The 16,294-nt window shown below is 40.0% G+C and overlaps 1 protein-coding gene across 1 annotated transcript in view; it reads left to right on the plus strand.

Moving 5' to 3' along the window:
• ACSL4 (acyl-CoA synthetase long chain family member 4) overlaps positions 1–13,876 on the plus strand; it is an 80,955-nt gene extending 67,079 nt beyond the window's left edge. The window contains exons 15-16 of the mRNA XM_032392700.1: positions 2,517–2,674; positions 10,992–13,876. Of these exons, the coding sequence (XP_032248591.1) occupies positions 2,517–2,674; positions 10,992–11,149 (316 nt within the window). The 3' untranslated portion in view covers positions 11,150–13,876. The remainder of the gene's footprint in view (positions 1–2,516; positions 2,675–10,991) is intronic.
• Positions 13,877–16,294: the final 2,418 nt, after the last annotated feature.

Genomic DNA, 16,294 nt, shown 5'->3' on the forward strand with positions numbered 1-16,294 from the left:
TACTCTCAGTTCTTTTGGATATATATCCAGACGTGGGATTGCCAGGTCTTATGGTAGTTCTATATTTATATTTTGAGGAACTGCCGTACTGTTTACCACGGCAGCAACACCACCATTTTTACATTCCTACCAACGCTGCACAAGCGTTCACATTTCTCCACATCCTCACCAACATTTGTTTCTATTTTTTTGATAGGAGTCATTATAATGGGTATGAAGGGATATCTCCCCGCTAATGATTAGTGATATGGAGCATTTTTTCATATGCTTGTTGGCTATTTGTGTATGACTGCTAGAGAAATGTCAAGTCCTTTGCTCATTAAAAATTTGTTCTCTCCTCTTTTCAGTTATACAATATAGTGTTATCCACTGTAGTCACCATGTTTTACATTAGACCCTCAAACCCTATTTATCTTCTAGCTGAAAGTTTGTACCCTTTTACCAACCTGTTCCTGTTTCCCCCAGCCCCTGGCAACCACTTTTCTATTCTGTTTCTATGAGTTTGACTTTTCTTTTTTTTTTAAGATTCCACATGTAAGTGATACCATGCAGTATTTGTCTTCCTCTGTCTGGTTTATTTCACTTAGTATAATGCCCTCAGGGTTCATCCATGTTGTCACAAATGGCAGAAGTTTCTTTCTCATAGCTGAATGATATTTCCATACCACGTGTTCTTTATTCATCCATTGATGAGCACAGGTTGTTTCTTTATCTTGGCTTTTGTGACTAATGCTGCAATGAACATGGGAAGGCAGATATCCCTTCAATATCTTTTCATATCCTTTGGATTTATATTTCTTTGTCCAAGCAATTGAATTGCTAGATCATACAGTAATTCTGTTTTTAATTTTTTGAGGAACAGCCACACTGTTTTCTATAGCAGCTGCACCAATTTACATTCCTGCCAACAGTGTGCCATGTTCCTTCTCTCCACATCCTCGCCAGCACTTGTCATCTCTTGTCTGTTTGATGATAGCCATTCTAACAGGTGTGAGATGATATCTTATTGTGGTTTTGATTTGCATTTATTTCTCTGATGATGAGTGATGTTGAGCACCTTTTCATGTGCCTGCTGGCCATTTGTATGTCTTCTTTGGAAAAATGTTTTTTCTCTTTCTCTGCCCATTTTTTAATTGGATTTTTTGTCTCTTGAGTTGTAGGACTTCTTTATGAGTTTTTAATATTAATCCCTTACCAGATAAATGATTTTCACATATTTTCTCCTATTCTGTAGGTTGCATTTCCTTTTTTTTTTTTCTAAGATTGATTGATTTATTTGGGAGGGGGGAGGGAAAGAGAGAATCTCAAGCAGACTCCCCACTGAGCATGGAACCCAATGTGGGGCTCGATGTGGGGCTCGATCCCGTGACCCTGAGATCATGACCTGAGCCAAAATCAGGAGTCAGATGCTCAACTGACTGAGCCACCCAGTCACCCCTGTAGGTTGCCTTTTCATTTTGTTAATGGTTTCCTTTGTTGTGCAGAGCTTTTTAGTTTGATATAGTGCCACTTATTTATTTTTGCTTTCGTTGCCTTTGTTTTTGGTACAAAATCCAACAATACACATTTTCAAGACTGATGTCAAGGAGCTTACCCCATACTCTTTTAGGAGTTTTACAAGTTTTAGGTCTTTGGCCATTTTTTAATTGGGTTTTATTTTTTGCTATTGAGTTATAGGAGTTCTTTATATATTCTGGATATTAACTTCTTATCAGATATCTAACCAATATTTTCTACAGCTCCATAGATTGACTTTTCACACTGTTGACTATGTCCTTTGGTATGCTGAAATTTAAAATTTTTGTTGTACTCCCATTTATCAGTTTTTTCTTTTGTTGCCTCTGCTTTTGGTGTCATATCTGAGAAAGCATTGTCAAATCCAGTGTCATGAATCCTTTCCCCTGTATTTTCTTGTAGACATATTTTACCTCTTACATGTTTAGGTCCTTGATCTATTTTGAGTTACTTTTTGTGTGTAGTATGGGCTAAGGGTCCAACTTCATTCCTTTGCAAATGGATATCCAATTCTCTGAACACCCATTTGTTGAAGAGACTGTCCTTTCCCCATTGAGGGATGATGGCACCCTTATTGAAGATCAATTGACCATATGTGCAGGGGTTTATTTCTGGGCTTTCTGTTCTAGTCCATTGGTTAAATGTCTGTCTTTATGCCAGTACTATGGGTTTTATTACTTCTTTTTATAAAAGATTTTATTTATTTGACAGAGAGAGAGTATAAGCAGGGGGAGCGGCAGGGAGAGGGAGAAGCAGGCTCTTGCTGAGCAGAGAGCCCAACGTGGGGCTCAGATCCTAGGACCCTGGGATCATGACCTGAGCTGAAGGCAGATGCTTAACTGCTTAACTGACCTAGGAGCCCTGGGTTTTATTACGTCTTAATGAAACTGTAACACTTAAAAGAAATATGTATTTGGAATTATGTGTACTGTTCCAGTCAATAACTTACAATTGTTCTCAATGTTTTAATTTCCATTTTGTGTTATTTTCTAATTTTCTAGTGATCAGTCCTATGTGATTAGTTTTGTGGTTCCTAATCAGAAAAGGTTGACACTTTTGGCACAACAGAAAGGAGTGGAAGGATCTTGGGTTGATATCTGCAATAACCCTGCCATGGAAGCTGAAATACTGAAAGAAATTAGAGAAGCTGCCAATGCCAGTAAGTAAGAAATTGCTTGTCTGTTGAAGTCCCTAGAAGTCATTTAATGATGTCTTGTGCATTAGGCTCTTTGAGATGTCTATCTAATTATTTTGTTTTCATAATAAAATACAGGGTTTTTAAAACCTATATCTTGAAAAAAATTATATATATATATATAAGTTATGCATGTTATATATACACATTATATATTTTAATATATACATACGTATTTGTATGTTGGAAAGATCCTTAAATGTCATATAGTAGAATAACTTACCTAGTTCTTTATTGCATGTTACAACATCCCAGCTAACTGGTCAGCCTCTGTTTGGAATGGTCCATCTTTGTTCTGATAGTTCATGATGAGGTGCCCTGGTGTGCATCTCTTATCGTTTTTCATTGCATATAGTAACTTGGTGTGGGCCCTTTCAATCTATAGATCTCTGCCCTTTACTTATGGGAAATATCCATTTATCTTTTTTTGTTTGCTTGCTCGCTCTTTTTATAGTTTTTCTCCCCCAAGTTCTGTGTTTGTGTCTTTATCTGGGACGACTTTTATATGGCTGTTGGACCTCCTGCTTTCATCCTCTAGTTTTAGTATCTTTTTTTTCCCTTCTGTTTTCTATCTCATCCTTTTTGTTTTACATTCTGGTGGGGTCCCTCCACTTTATCATCTCTCTGTCTATTGAATTTCCAACTTCCAATATCAGAATTTTAATTTTCAAGAGCTCTTTCCTCTTTTCTCCATGCTCTTTTAATAACATCCTGTTGCTCTTTCATGAATGCACTCAGTGTGTTGTCACTTACTCCCCGAGGATGTTCAAGGGATTCCTTTTCTGACGTATTCTTCTCGTGTTATTGTTCATTTCCTCCAAGTTCCCCTTTCTGCTTGCTTTGGTCATATCCTCTCCTGTACCTGTGGATCCCTGTCTGTCCATTCATATTTGAGAACGAGGCACTAAAATACTGTTTGGAAAGCTTACTGGGCTTCACTGACTGGTTATTCAAAGTTAGTATCTTAAATCAACCCATTTCTGCGAAAAAGACTTCTTGAGTCTCTTGCCTGGAGGATAGTAGCCTGACTGCCTATTCGGGGACCCAAAAAGAGGAAATTGGAAAGGGGTTGGGGGTGAGGTGGGTGGCTCTTACCCTCACAGCATCCTTTTGTTTTCAGCTCTACTCCCTCCTTCTGTCGTATCTAGTGTCCTTGGAGTCCAGAGTCTCTCTAGTTCAGCCTTTCCAAAAAGCAAACCTGTTGCGGGCCTGCTTGGGGAAGGCAAGATGAGGGAGAAGAACTGTCCTCTGAAAACAGACTGAGGGCCAGCACTCTTTTTTCAGTGTATCCCTCATCTCTGTCTTCAGAGGCATTGGCTCAGGAGGTCCATTTGTCTCTCACTGGTGTCCTCTGTTGGCAGTTAGCTTTTATGTCTTTATTTTTTTGATTATTTTTTTATTTTTATATTTTTTTGGCAGTTAGCTTTTAGCTCCCTCAACTCTCCATCAGTTACCACTAGTCTGTTTGCTTTGGGTCTTCCAAAATTTTGTTGAACTCTCACCCAGTGTCCTCTTTCTCTCATTTCAGCTGTTTCCTTGTGGTTTTTAATTTTAAAAATTATTTAAAACTGTTTAAATTATTTTCCAAGGGAACAGAGAGAAACTGTGAACTCTTCCTGTTTAATAGGAAGCTATTTACCCAGTTTTAACCTTGTTGCTTCCCCTCCTAAAAAATGAAAGCATCATTTTCCTGATCAGGTTATGTATATTTATTGTAAAATATTAGTGCAGAAAATGATAAAGGAGGGAGTAAAAAAAATTGCTTTCTCGTAGTTATCTTTGGGTGGTGATGTTACATTGTTTCTGGTATACATACCTAACCTGTCAGCGTCCGTGACATGTATCTAAATCAGTAGATACAGAATTGCATTGTCATTTTTAATCAGTAAATAGTATTCTAGTATATGAGTATCCACTTAAGTCTTTGTTGGACTTTTAAGGTGAGTTCCTCTCCCCCCCACACACACTGTAAACAAATATAACACATATCATGTATACTCAGTTATTTACTTAATTATTTTTTGAGTATGAATCCCTGGAAATTGAATTTCCGAGTCAAAGAAAATGTATATTCTAAAGGCTTTTTTCCGCTCTGTTGCCATATAACTTCCTTGTCCCCCAGAAAAACTGTAGACTAGTTTATGCTTTTATCAGAGATATACAAGCACCCCTGTTTCCCTAACTAGGCTACTATAATTTATTCTTTTAAATTAACTATTTAGGTTCCACTTATTAGTTTGTAATATTAGCTACCAGGTTGAAGTTACAAAACTATTTTTCCCCAAGAAGAACGTTCTTTTTTTAAGATTTTAGTTATTTATTTGAGAGAAAGAGAGAGAGAGGAAGAGAGAGAGAGGAAGAGAGAGAGAGAGCACGCACAAGCAGGGGGAGGGGCAGAGGGAGAAGGAGAAGCAGATTCCCTGCTGAGCAGGGAGCCTGATGCCGGGCTCCATACCAGGAACCTGAGATCATGACCTGAGCTGAAGGCAGATGCTTAACCAACCGAGCCACCCAGGTGCCCCCAAGAAGAACATTCTTAGAGTTAACTCTGGACACTATAAAGTTTTAAATAACAGATGGCCTATTAACATAATCAGATTCAAAATTAAGTTACTTTGTTACCATAAAAATAGGGGCTTAATGTTTTTTTCTTTAAGATGGCTTTGTCAGTTATAGTATTATTGATATACCATACTTTCTATATTACTGTCATCGGGCTACCAGAATTTTCTTTGATACAGATCCTAATTTTTTAATGTAGTATTTCAAAAAGTATTTTAGCTAATAGGCTGTTATTCTTCATCACTCTCTGAATGTACTAATGGGGAAAATGCAACTTAAATAATTTGTCATCGTACATTTCACTATGTAAAAGCAATAATGTGGAAAGTCAACCTAGATCACAATCAGGTGAAAAATGGAATAAAATTCTAGGACCTGCTGGGTCCTCATAACTTTCTGAGACTGAGGCATGAAATCAAACAATTAATGATTTCGATAATATACAATAATCATGAGCTTCAGTGTATAAATCCTAGTTTTCCTGTGCCACAAAATATTTATCTGGCCAAACTTTTGCTTCTAATGACAATTTCAGAGACTGAATGCAAAAAGTATAAAATAGTCTTGATTGTGTTCAGCTAAATCTTCCTGAAATCATGCATCTTTTATAGATGGCCTCTTCATATTTTAAACAGAAGTGTGAGGTACGTAACCAGACCCAACTTTGGGTGCTATCACACAACAAAGTCAATCCCTGAGACCTGGAGTATGCAACAAAGAGAGGGTTTATTTTGGAGGCAGCCAAACAAGGAGACAGGAGGGCAAGCCTCAAATCCACCTCCCCAAAGGGGGAAGAGGATGGGGTTTTTTCTTTGTTTTTTGTTTTCTCAAATAATCATAGTGGTTAGGAATACATACATATTGAGGAAAAGGGCGGGGAAATTTATGACTCTTAATGAGGACAGATGGAGCTTGCACATTGAGCAAATCCCATTTCACTTGGGGGTAGAGACTTAACATTAAAATGAGACTAATTTGGCTCCTGCCTTCAGGAGGTCATCTTAGGACAAGGTGAAGGGCTAGGAGCCAGCTCCGTGAACCAGTATAAACTGGATGGGGTCTTGGGCTCCTTATCTCAGGGAAGGAGTGTAGAGCCTTGCTTGTTCATAGGCTGGAACCATACCTGTGACCTTCAGTTTATGCCTCTGCAGAGGGGGCTTAGTGGATTCGTTAGTGGGGTCTGGAAAGAAACAGTAGCTGATTCAGGAGAAATAGGTCTCTGAAAAACAAGCTTGAAATTTCCTGTTAGTTTCAACCTCATTGACCTTATGGGCATGGTTTCGCTTTCCCTTGCTTTATAGTCATTCCTCGATCTTGAAGGAATTGGGACAGTGACCACTCTGGCTACTTCCTGCTGGAAAAGGGCACCCTGTCTGGATTTGAGGAATGAAGCAAATTCATATTTTGTTAGAAAATTCCCTGCTACTTGGCTTAATGGGCATTTGGCATGACCAAAATATTAGCTCCTTTTTTGATTGTTTCAGAACAGTATTGGAAAGCCTATTTGATTATTACATATCTAAATAATGTAGAGATAACCCAAATCTTAGTAGTCCCTGTAACATTGACCTCATACCTTCAGGGATCCAGGAAGTGTCCAATAAACCAGTCAATTTGTCCACACACCTCTGGGGAAATTCACTGCAGCCAGGTGGCATGCTCTCTGATTTTATCTAAATGAGTTTTACTTAGAAGGATTATATCAACACTGCAAGTTGGTTAGAAATGGCACCTATCCTAGCCTGTTTTACAAGGATATTATAGTCCAGAGCAATGTGATGATCAAATGCTACTGTGGCTAATGAATCTATTTTCTTTTTGTTGGGCAACTTTGTTGGCGAACACCCGTAAGGTGATAGATTCTTCATCGTGTGTTCATGAGCCCCGATTCCCCACCAGGGTAAAAATGTTCTCAACAAACATCAAATTCTATCCTCCTGCTAACCAGGCACGTTAACTCCCATCTGGTGTTGATTCCCTTTTTGTTTGATAAAAAGGTTTAAGGGGGTTAGTGCAATGACTGGATTCCTTGGGATTGTGACTAGAGAAAGGGGGACCAAATTTTTAAATCAGTAGATTTATCTTCCAACTGCCAAGACATGGCTCCCCCAGGGCTGGTTAGAAGTAGTGGGAAGATCTCTCTTTTGACCAAGATTTTTCTTAGAAAAACATCCCCCAGGTCAGCACTGTTCCCTTGTAGCTGGAGTTCAGCTGTTCTGTTCTGGACCTTAGGGAAGAAGTGTGCTGTGTGTCTCAGGCGCCAGTCTTAGTCTTGAGAGAAAGTCAGTTCAGTTAAACCGCTGTCCCGTTTCCGGAGGCGGTGGCGCAGGGGGCTGTCAGGCTTAGGCCTATATTGTGCAAGCAATCAAGGAATTAACGAGTGACATTTCTATGGAAACAAAAGAAAAACCTCCATTGGGGCAAATTATAAACCCAAAGTCTTGAGTGCTGCCAGTGAGATTCTAGATGTCAGGCGTGAAGCACCTCTAGCTGGAGGGAGGGCAGGTGGTGGTCCCCAGACAGATTTTCCTGGCTTGTGGTTCCGATCTCTCTGGGGATCTATCTGAGCGGCCCACACAGCAACAGGCAAGAAGAGTGTCTAAAGGTGAGCTGCTGTGGCAGTTTTGCTGAAGTTCACTTCAAGTAGCCTGGCGTCAGTTTGTAGGGCTTTAGGAAAAGGGCGGTTTTCATTTTAAATGATTTCAAGTCCAGGGACTGGGAGAAAGTTGGAAGCCTTGGTTCGAAGATTCATAGCCAGATACCCAGGGAGAGCAGGAGAATTCAGTACCCAGCCGAGTTTTATAGGCAAACAACAAACACTCAAAAACAAACAAACAAACAAACCAGTTAATTAGAAGTAGCATCTAACATTCACAACGGTTTTTTTTATTTTTATTTTTTCAATTTTATTTTAATGCCAGTGTAGTTAACATACAGCGTTATGTTAGTTTCTAGGGTACAATATAGTGATTTCATAGTTCCAGAAGCCTCCCCGTAACAGAGCTGTAATGTTTCAGCAGGTAGAAGTGGTTAATTTGAGCAAGTTTCATGTTCCTTTACTACTCGTTCAGGAGAGGACAAGGTTTTTTTGTTTTGTTTTGTTTTGTTTTTTACATTTATAGGGGTTGGGATTACATACATATTGATGAAAAGGGCAGGGAAACTTATGACTCTCTCTCTCTTTTTTTAAAATTATTTATTTGAGAGCAAGTGTGTGGGCGGGAGGGATAGAGGGAGAGGAGTCTTAAGCAGACTCCATGCTGAGCAGGGAGCCGGAGGTGGGGCTGGATCTCACAACCCTGAGATCATGACCTGAAAAGAAACCAAGAGCCCGAAGCTTAACGGACTATGCTACCCAGGCACTGGAAACTTAACGATTGTTAAATCGAACATACACTTTGAGCAAACATTTGTAACCTGCATCCTGTGTTGTTGGGGTAGAGACTTAACATTAAAATGAGACAAATTTGGCTCCTGCCTTCAGGAGGTCATCTTAGGACAAGGTGAGGGGCTGGGTGCAAGCTCCGTGAACCAGTATAAACTGGATGGGGTCTTGGGCTCATCTCAGGGAAGGAATGCAGAGCCTTGCTTGCTCATAGGCTGGAACCATACCCGTGACCTTCAGTTTATGCCTCTGCAGAGTTGGCTAGTGCATTCGTTAGTGGGGTCTGGAAAGAAATAGTAGCTGATTAGGGAGAAACATGTCTCTGAAAAACAAGCTTGAAATTTCCTGTTAGTTTCAACCTCATTAACCCTTATGGGCATGGTTTCAGGTATAGGTAGTGTCTATCATAAGAATACAAAGTAATAGGGGCGCCTGGGTAGCTCAGTCAGGTAAGCGTCGCACTCTTAATTTGGCTCAGGTCATGATCTCAGGGTCGTGGGATCCAGCCCCAGGTTGGGCTCTATGCTAGGCCTGGAGCCTGCTTGAGATTCTCTCTCTCCCTCTCCCTCCCTCTTTCAATCTCTCTCTCTGGCCCTCCCTTCCCCCTGCCCACTCGTTGCACGCTGTCTCTCTCTTTCTCTCTCAAACAATAATAAAGTCTCATTTAAAAGAGAAGAATACAAATTAGTAGTTTTGTGGTGATTTGTTAAGTACCAATGGCTTGAAATGTCGACATTTGCTGCCACCTGCAGGCTATATTTCATAATGTACGTAATTCCAATAAAATGCTGTGTGTGAAACACTGTTATTTCTCCCTCCCCCCCCGCCCCCACTCCTTCTCACTTGCTGGCAGTGTATGCTGTTAATAAGAAACTGGGCGATCGCCCATTGTTCTCTCAAGCTTCTGGTACTCGATAATATTTAGGAGTTCCCAAAATGAAATCTCTCATGTAGCCTTTTCCCCCCCTTTGAATAGGAATTTAGTTAATAAAAATGAAATATAGTGACTTTTATGAATAGGGCCTATGTAAATAAGGAAAGTAATATGAAATAAAAGGTTCTGGAGCCAAATCTATACTTGAGAATGTAAGTGTTTCCTTGAGAACCAAATGTGACCTTGGGGAGCAGATGGCCTTATTTCGGACCCCTCGGACCCCATAACTGAGCTGTGATGTGTCAACAGAGTAGACGTGGTGAATTTGAGCAAGTTTCATGTTTTTTTACTGCCTGGTCAGGGACTACTTTTAGGAATTTGATTCTACATAATTTGAGAGATTATTTTTCCACACTTAGCTTTCTACTTTTCTCTCATTTTAATGAGAAATTCAGTAATCGAAGCAAGCTTTCCTAAACCTCTAGACCAGTATTAGGTCAGAAACTTCCATGAATTTGAGGTTTTGGTGCCTGTCCCGGAAACCCAGTTGTTTGTAAAGTCACCTGGGCTGCTCAGCGGTAGATTGCACACACGCAGGTGCGTGCTCCTTCACCTCATTGCATGTAAAATAAAGCTCATCTGTAGACTGACATTGCTGTTAAGGGTCCTTCAGGATTTTAAGGATGAGCTTGTATTAATAGTAAGTAGCTTGAGGGAATATAATTGAATTTAAAATTACGGAGTGCTCTATTGATTGATTCCGTGGCCTTATTTTCTTACCTCTCTGCACATGCTGAGTTGTTAAACTCAGATGCAGTACGTACTGTCTCTGATCCTTATCCCGTTGAGGTGTGAAATTCACCATCCCCCTTTTGATTCTTCTTTGAGTGTCGAATAAAGCTCCTGAAGAATAGTTGTCTAGAGATGTAGTTTTCTGCGGAATGAATGAATATATATGTACACATTTATTGAGGGCTCTTGATGGCAGAGAACAAAAGACCCCTGCTTGCATGGAGGGATATGTGACCTGCTGGGTGGTGAGAAGCATTTTGAAGAAAGTGTGATGCCAGAGGATAGAGAGGCAAAGAGGACACAGGGACTCCTGTTCCGAAGGGTCTGGAAGGCCTTCTCCGAGGAGAGGCATTTGAGCAGACACCTGGATGGACTAAGGACATGAGCCATGAGGCTACCACAGGGAAGACCAGCCCAGACAGAAGAAACGACCAATAGGAGGACTCGAAAGAGGAGGGTGTCTGCACATACGGTAGGATAAAACAAAAACAAAAACAAAAACAAAAAACTGTGTGGGCTAAAGTTACATGCAGCTGAAACGATTTATGTACACTTCAAGAACTCTACAACGAAATTGAAATTGTAAGGTTCTGGTACCCTTAATTAACCAGCCCCTCCCCTCTCCCCTGTCCCTCCCTCTCTCCTCCCTGCCCCCCTTCTCATTTCAGTGAAATTGGAGCGATTTGAAATTCCAATCAAGGTTCGCCTAAGTCCAGAGCCATGGACGCCTGAAACCGGTTTGGTCACTGATGCTTTCAAACTGAAGAGGAAGGAGCTGAAGAACCATTACCTCAAAGACATTGAGCGAATGTACGGGGGCAAATAGGATGTAGGAGGTGGCCTGGGGGGTTTTCAGTTCTAGAGTTTTAAGCCTTGTTGAGCTGTTAGAATGTAAGGGGTCTATCATTCTAAAGACACGGTAATTAAAAAAAAAACAAAAAACCAAAAGTGATTAAAATCGTCGTCGAGTCTACTTTAACTTAGTTTTGCCTAGTTCTCGTGCCGCTGAAATTGAAAAGTTGTTTCCCTTTAGCTGTGTTATTCATTTTAGAGCAAAAATTCCATTTTTAAAAAGTAGCCTAGGATACGCTTGTTTTCTTAAAGGAAAATATTTAATGTGGAAGAAAATAAATTGGAGTTGGAGTAGAATGTAGTTTGCGACAGTTTGCATCTTCTAATGTCTATTGTCTTCCTAGTTCAGAAGAAGCTTAAAATATCAAGCATGACAAAAAAGATATGTATTAACACTACTCAAAGCAGAAGTTCTGCAGGGCTTTAAAATTCTCTTCCAACCATTTATCTGGAAGGCAAAATTCAATCGTAATGTAATAGAGCCAAATAGTAGTACCTTGGAAACCATTTTAGGATTCATAATTGTCGGCATAGGATAGACATAGAATCACTGTAATACTGTGAATAATTACAGTGCCCGAAGTCTGAATACAACAACATTAAACACACCAAAAATATATAGTAATATATTTTTAAAGGGAAATTGAACTGCAAGCACCGAAACTTGGAGGTCTTAAAATCAGTAACTAATTATTTGAATGATTAAGGGTAAAGTACATTTTAAAGACTGCCAAAAATTGTCTGTCTGTTCAAAAGAAAAGGCTGAGACCAAGAGTAAGACGATAGAAAGTGAATCCAATTTTAACAGGAAGCATTTTCTCTGTTCGGAAAGGTGACCACATCCTAAGTGTTTAGAATTCTGACCCTTGCATAGCACCGAGCCTGGGAAAGGATTTCAATTCTGAATTTACCTTTGATAACAGGGATTGATTTTAAAAATGTCCTCGTATTAAATTACACTTGGAACTGAAGGTCTGTTTGCTGTTGCTGATTTGATTCTTGATCTGTAGTTTATTTCGGAAAGCCTTTCATTTAGCTTTAATTTGAGCAAAGCGGGTTATGACTGACTTCCCCAATATCTTGTTTGAATCTCTGAGTAATGACCAAACTTGGATGAGTTTGGGGAATTGAAGGGGAAAGAACACACTGTTAACACTATTTTCCTAATTGTGGGAAGAGTTTAGAAACTGGAAATGCTCGATTTGGGCGAAGGGAAGACAGTAAGGGACTGATAATACTTGTGCAGTAATTTGGCATGTGGGCTTCTTTTTGAATCTTTCATTAAAATCTGGGATTCTATATCTGACAGGTTTTCACACTTGAACCATAGTTACTGTAAAAAGCAAAAATTCTTAATACTGTTATTCTTTGCACTTTTTTCTTAATCATTTTATATATATATATATATACACATATATATATATGTTGCTTACATTGCTTTGTACAGATGTGGGCCACCACTGCAACAAAATACATTCTTTTTGCTCTAAGATATTTATAATGAAAATATTTAAATGTTATGTATATGGTGATGAAAAGGAAAAAAATAATCCGGTGTTGTTATAAGCAAGAATGAAGGTTTTTGTAAAGATTTCTGTTCAGTGTTCTGCAATGTCAAATTCGAGGCAGGTTCTCTCTGAAGTTATGTGTATGTGAGTATTCTCATTCTTCCCAGCTTGCCTTTGAAGAGTGAAAAACCACTGTCATCAAGTAGACTACTATTCAGCTTCTACTGTTCTGGCCCACTTGATCCTTCAAGGACGATTTCCTTAGATTTCTTTCAATATGTGAATTGTTTTCCCATTTGGAATGGTGATTTTAAATATGTGAATGCATGCATACTCCAATGTTTGCATGCCCGCCCGTTCCCATCTCCTGAAAGCTAGAACACTGCCAACTAATCTGTTGTATAAGTCCTTTAGAAACATGGAATTAACAAAGTTGGGTGCTGCTAATTCTTTGCGAAAATCCAAATATTGTTAAGGGACCAGGGAGATGCCACTACCCCCTGATTTTTCATTGGAAAAAAAAAAGTACATGGTTATGTAAACCGATCTTTCCATATTCATAGTGACTTTTTAAGTGTTTGAGCCTAAAGATTTTAATCCTACATTTTTATACCTGTTTAAATTGTTCACTGTTGTTATGACATGTCAGCCATCAAATGAAGTTGTACTTAAAAAATTTACTACAATTCTATACATTTCTAAGTCAAACACTTGTGACTTTTGCTTTACTGACATGAAAGTATCTTGCCTCCTTGATACTTGCATTGCTTCTTCTTTTTTTTTTCCCCCAGAGCAGAGGTGTAATTGTATAGCTTTCCAGAACTGAGATACAGGGGAATGATTCAAAGAGTCAGAAGTTACGCAGCGTAATGTTTCTTTCGGGCATAAAGACTGATTAATAATGATCCTTGCCTATGTTTTCCTGATAGCACATGACAAATGTCTCTGAAGTGACAAGACAAGAACAGGTTAATGATTGTGTGGTATTTGGAACTCCAGAGGAATCTTTTAATTTTCAAATGTAGTTACAAATTAGAATGTATTCATATTTTGTACTATCTGTTAAAATGCATGATCGTGGGATTGTTACTTCAATTTTTGTGTTTATTCCTAATGAAAAGCTTGGTTTGTTCTTGTTTTTAAGTTTGCACTCGAATCTTAAGAAATAAATCCACCCATGTTATCAAGCTGAATTTTTGCCTAATTGATGCACCAACATAAAACCTGCAGGTTTGAAGACTACTAGCCAGACTTTATTTCTTTATTCATTTTAAATTAGGTGATTTTTAAAGTTTAGTTATTTAAGTAAGCGCTACACCCAACAAATGGGGCTCAAACTCACAACCTCTGATCAAGAGTCGCACGCTCCTCCAATGGAGCCAGCCAGTCACCCCTACTTAGCCAGAATTTTATTTATTTATTTTTGAAGATTTTATTTATTTGAGAGAGCGCGTGTGAGAGCACGAGCCAGGGGGAGCAGGAGAGGAAGAGGGAGAAGCAGACTCCCCGCTGAGCAGGGATGCTGGGCTCAATCCCAGGACCCTGAGCTCATGACCTGAGTCCAAAGGCAGATGTTTGACTGAGCCACCCAGGCGCCCCTTAGCCAGACTTTTAAACACATATTTTAAAAGTACTCATCTGTAGGTTTAATGGAATTGCACTAAGCAGTTAACCTGGCCTGTATACATCCCATCCATTAGTTTGGAGCATTTGAGCCCGAAGCTGTTACGTTGATAGAACTCCTTTGCGACACTGATACTGTGGAATAAAACACAGTCCTGTTGTGTGGATCATTAGGAGGTGCTACTAAATGGAAACTGTCACCTTTAGGCTACCGAAAATTTAGGGAGAAGTCCATTTATCTGAGTTCTATATGGGTGTATATTAAATAGTGTTAGAGCCCAGGAACCGGACTGCCTCAGTCTATTTCCTGGCTCTGCCCCTCACTCGCTGTATGACTGTGAGCAAGTTCATGAACACCCGTCCACTGCATTTTTCCATCTGAACGAATGGGGTTGATTGATCTTAGGATCGACCCCACCGGGTGGTCACGAGGATTAAAACGCATTAGTCCATGTAAAGTGTTTGGGTCAGGGTAAGCCTATGTTAGCCGACGACGTCATTAGTGGAGCCAGATGATCGTCATCAGCGAAGTGGTTTCAAGTACTGCTTAGCATACTGAGGGCTTTGAGGCTTTAAGGCTTGCTGATCCCTGAAGACTGTGGAGGGTTCTGGGTATAGAGGTGAGGAGGCCTGGCTCATTCTATCACTAGCTTTGTAACCCTGGACAAATCTCATGATACCCTCCTAGCCTCAGTTTCTTCTTCCTATATTAAAGAAAGAAATAAAAAGACCGAACTTCAAAGAAGATACCCTTTGCAAAAAGGGAAAGGCGAACGACAGAATAGGGAGTGCACTGTAATGTTGCTTACAGGGTTGAGCACGTCTAGCTTTCCATCGTGACTGCACCGTCCCAAGGTGGTTTGTTAATGCCACCCTAGGTCCCGAAGTTTCCTAGAAGGATATGAGGCTGTGGATGATGCCATCACAAGAAGTGACGATTCTCCTGGCTATAAGGAGTCTGCCACTCTCTTGTTCTCTCTCTTTAAAAAAAAAATCAGGGTTTTGCCCACATAATTTAAAGAAGTGCTTTCAAATTTTTTTTTTTTTTACTGTGACTCACGATGCTGTGCCCACACGCTGACGTGGATGGAACACAGTATTCTGTGACCCTGTTTATGTGAAAAAAAACCCACTATGAGATGCTCACCGGCTTTCTATATCTAGTTCATTTATTGAAATGCTGGTTGTGACCCTCCCAATTGATTTCACGGCCCCGCAAATGAGTGCCATCCAGTAGAGCTTTCTGTGAATTTGGAAATGTCCTGGATGTCTCCTTACCCTCCCAGTAGTCACTAGCCAACATGTGGCTGTTGAGAATTTGAAGGATGGTTAGTGTGACTGAAGAACTGAATCTTTAATTTCATCCTCCTGTTAGCACACCTCCAGGGAATTTGCAAGCCACAGTTTGGAAAAAAACAGGTTGTTCTTTTAAAGAGTTTATTCATTTATCTGAGAGAGAGCACGAGTGGGAGAGGGGCAGAGGGAGAAGGAGAAGCAGACTGCCCACTAAGTAGAGAGCCCGACGAGGGGCTCGATCCCAGGACCCTGAGATCATGACCTGAGCCGAAGGCAGATGCTTAACCAACTGAGCCACCCAGGTGCCCCGCTTAGTTTTCTATGTATGTATTTAACCCCAGACCCTCCACCAGTAGTCCATACCTCCTTTCAAGATTTGCAGATAGTAAGAATTCAAACAATTCTTCATCTCTGCAAGAAATATCTCCTAGAGCCTTCTGATCAATCTCAAGCTAGATCATTCACCTTCCTTAACCGTAGGATTATCCCTCCATTATGTTAGACTCTAACTTCACTCTCATCCTGAGAATCCCTTTCCCCTTTATCCTGTGTTGCACTTCCTGTTTCCTGTATCCCATGTCTCTTTCCTACTTGGATCATTCCCTCACTGATGGAACGCATCCTACCACAGCTTACTGAGAAGGGATATATGGGAGGCACGTGTGAGACCTTTAATTGATCATTTGCTCGGG

Source organism: Phoca vitulina, unplaced genomic scaffold (assembly GCF_004348235.1).
Source record: "Phoca vitulina isolate PV1807 unplaced genomic scaffold, GSC_HSeal_1.0 scaffold69, whole genome shotgun sequence".
Lineage (NCBI taxonomy): Eukaryota > Metazoa > Chordata > Mammalia > Carnivora > Phocidae > Phoca > Phoca vitulina.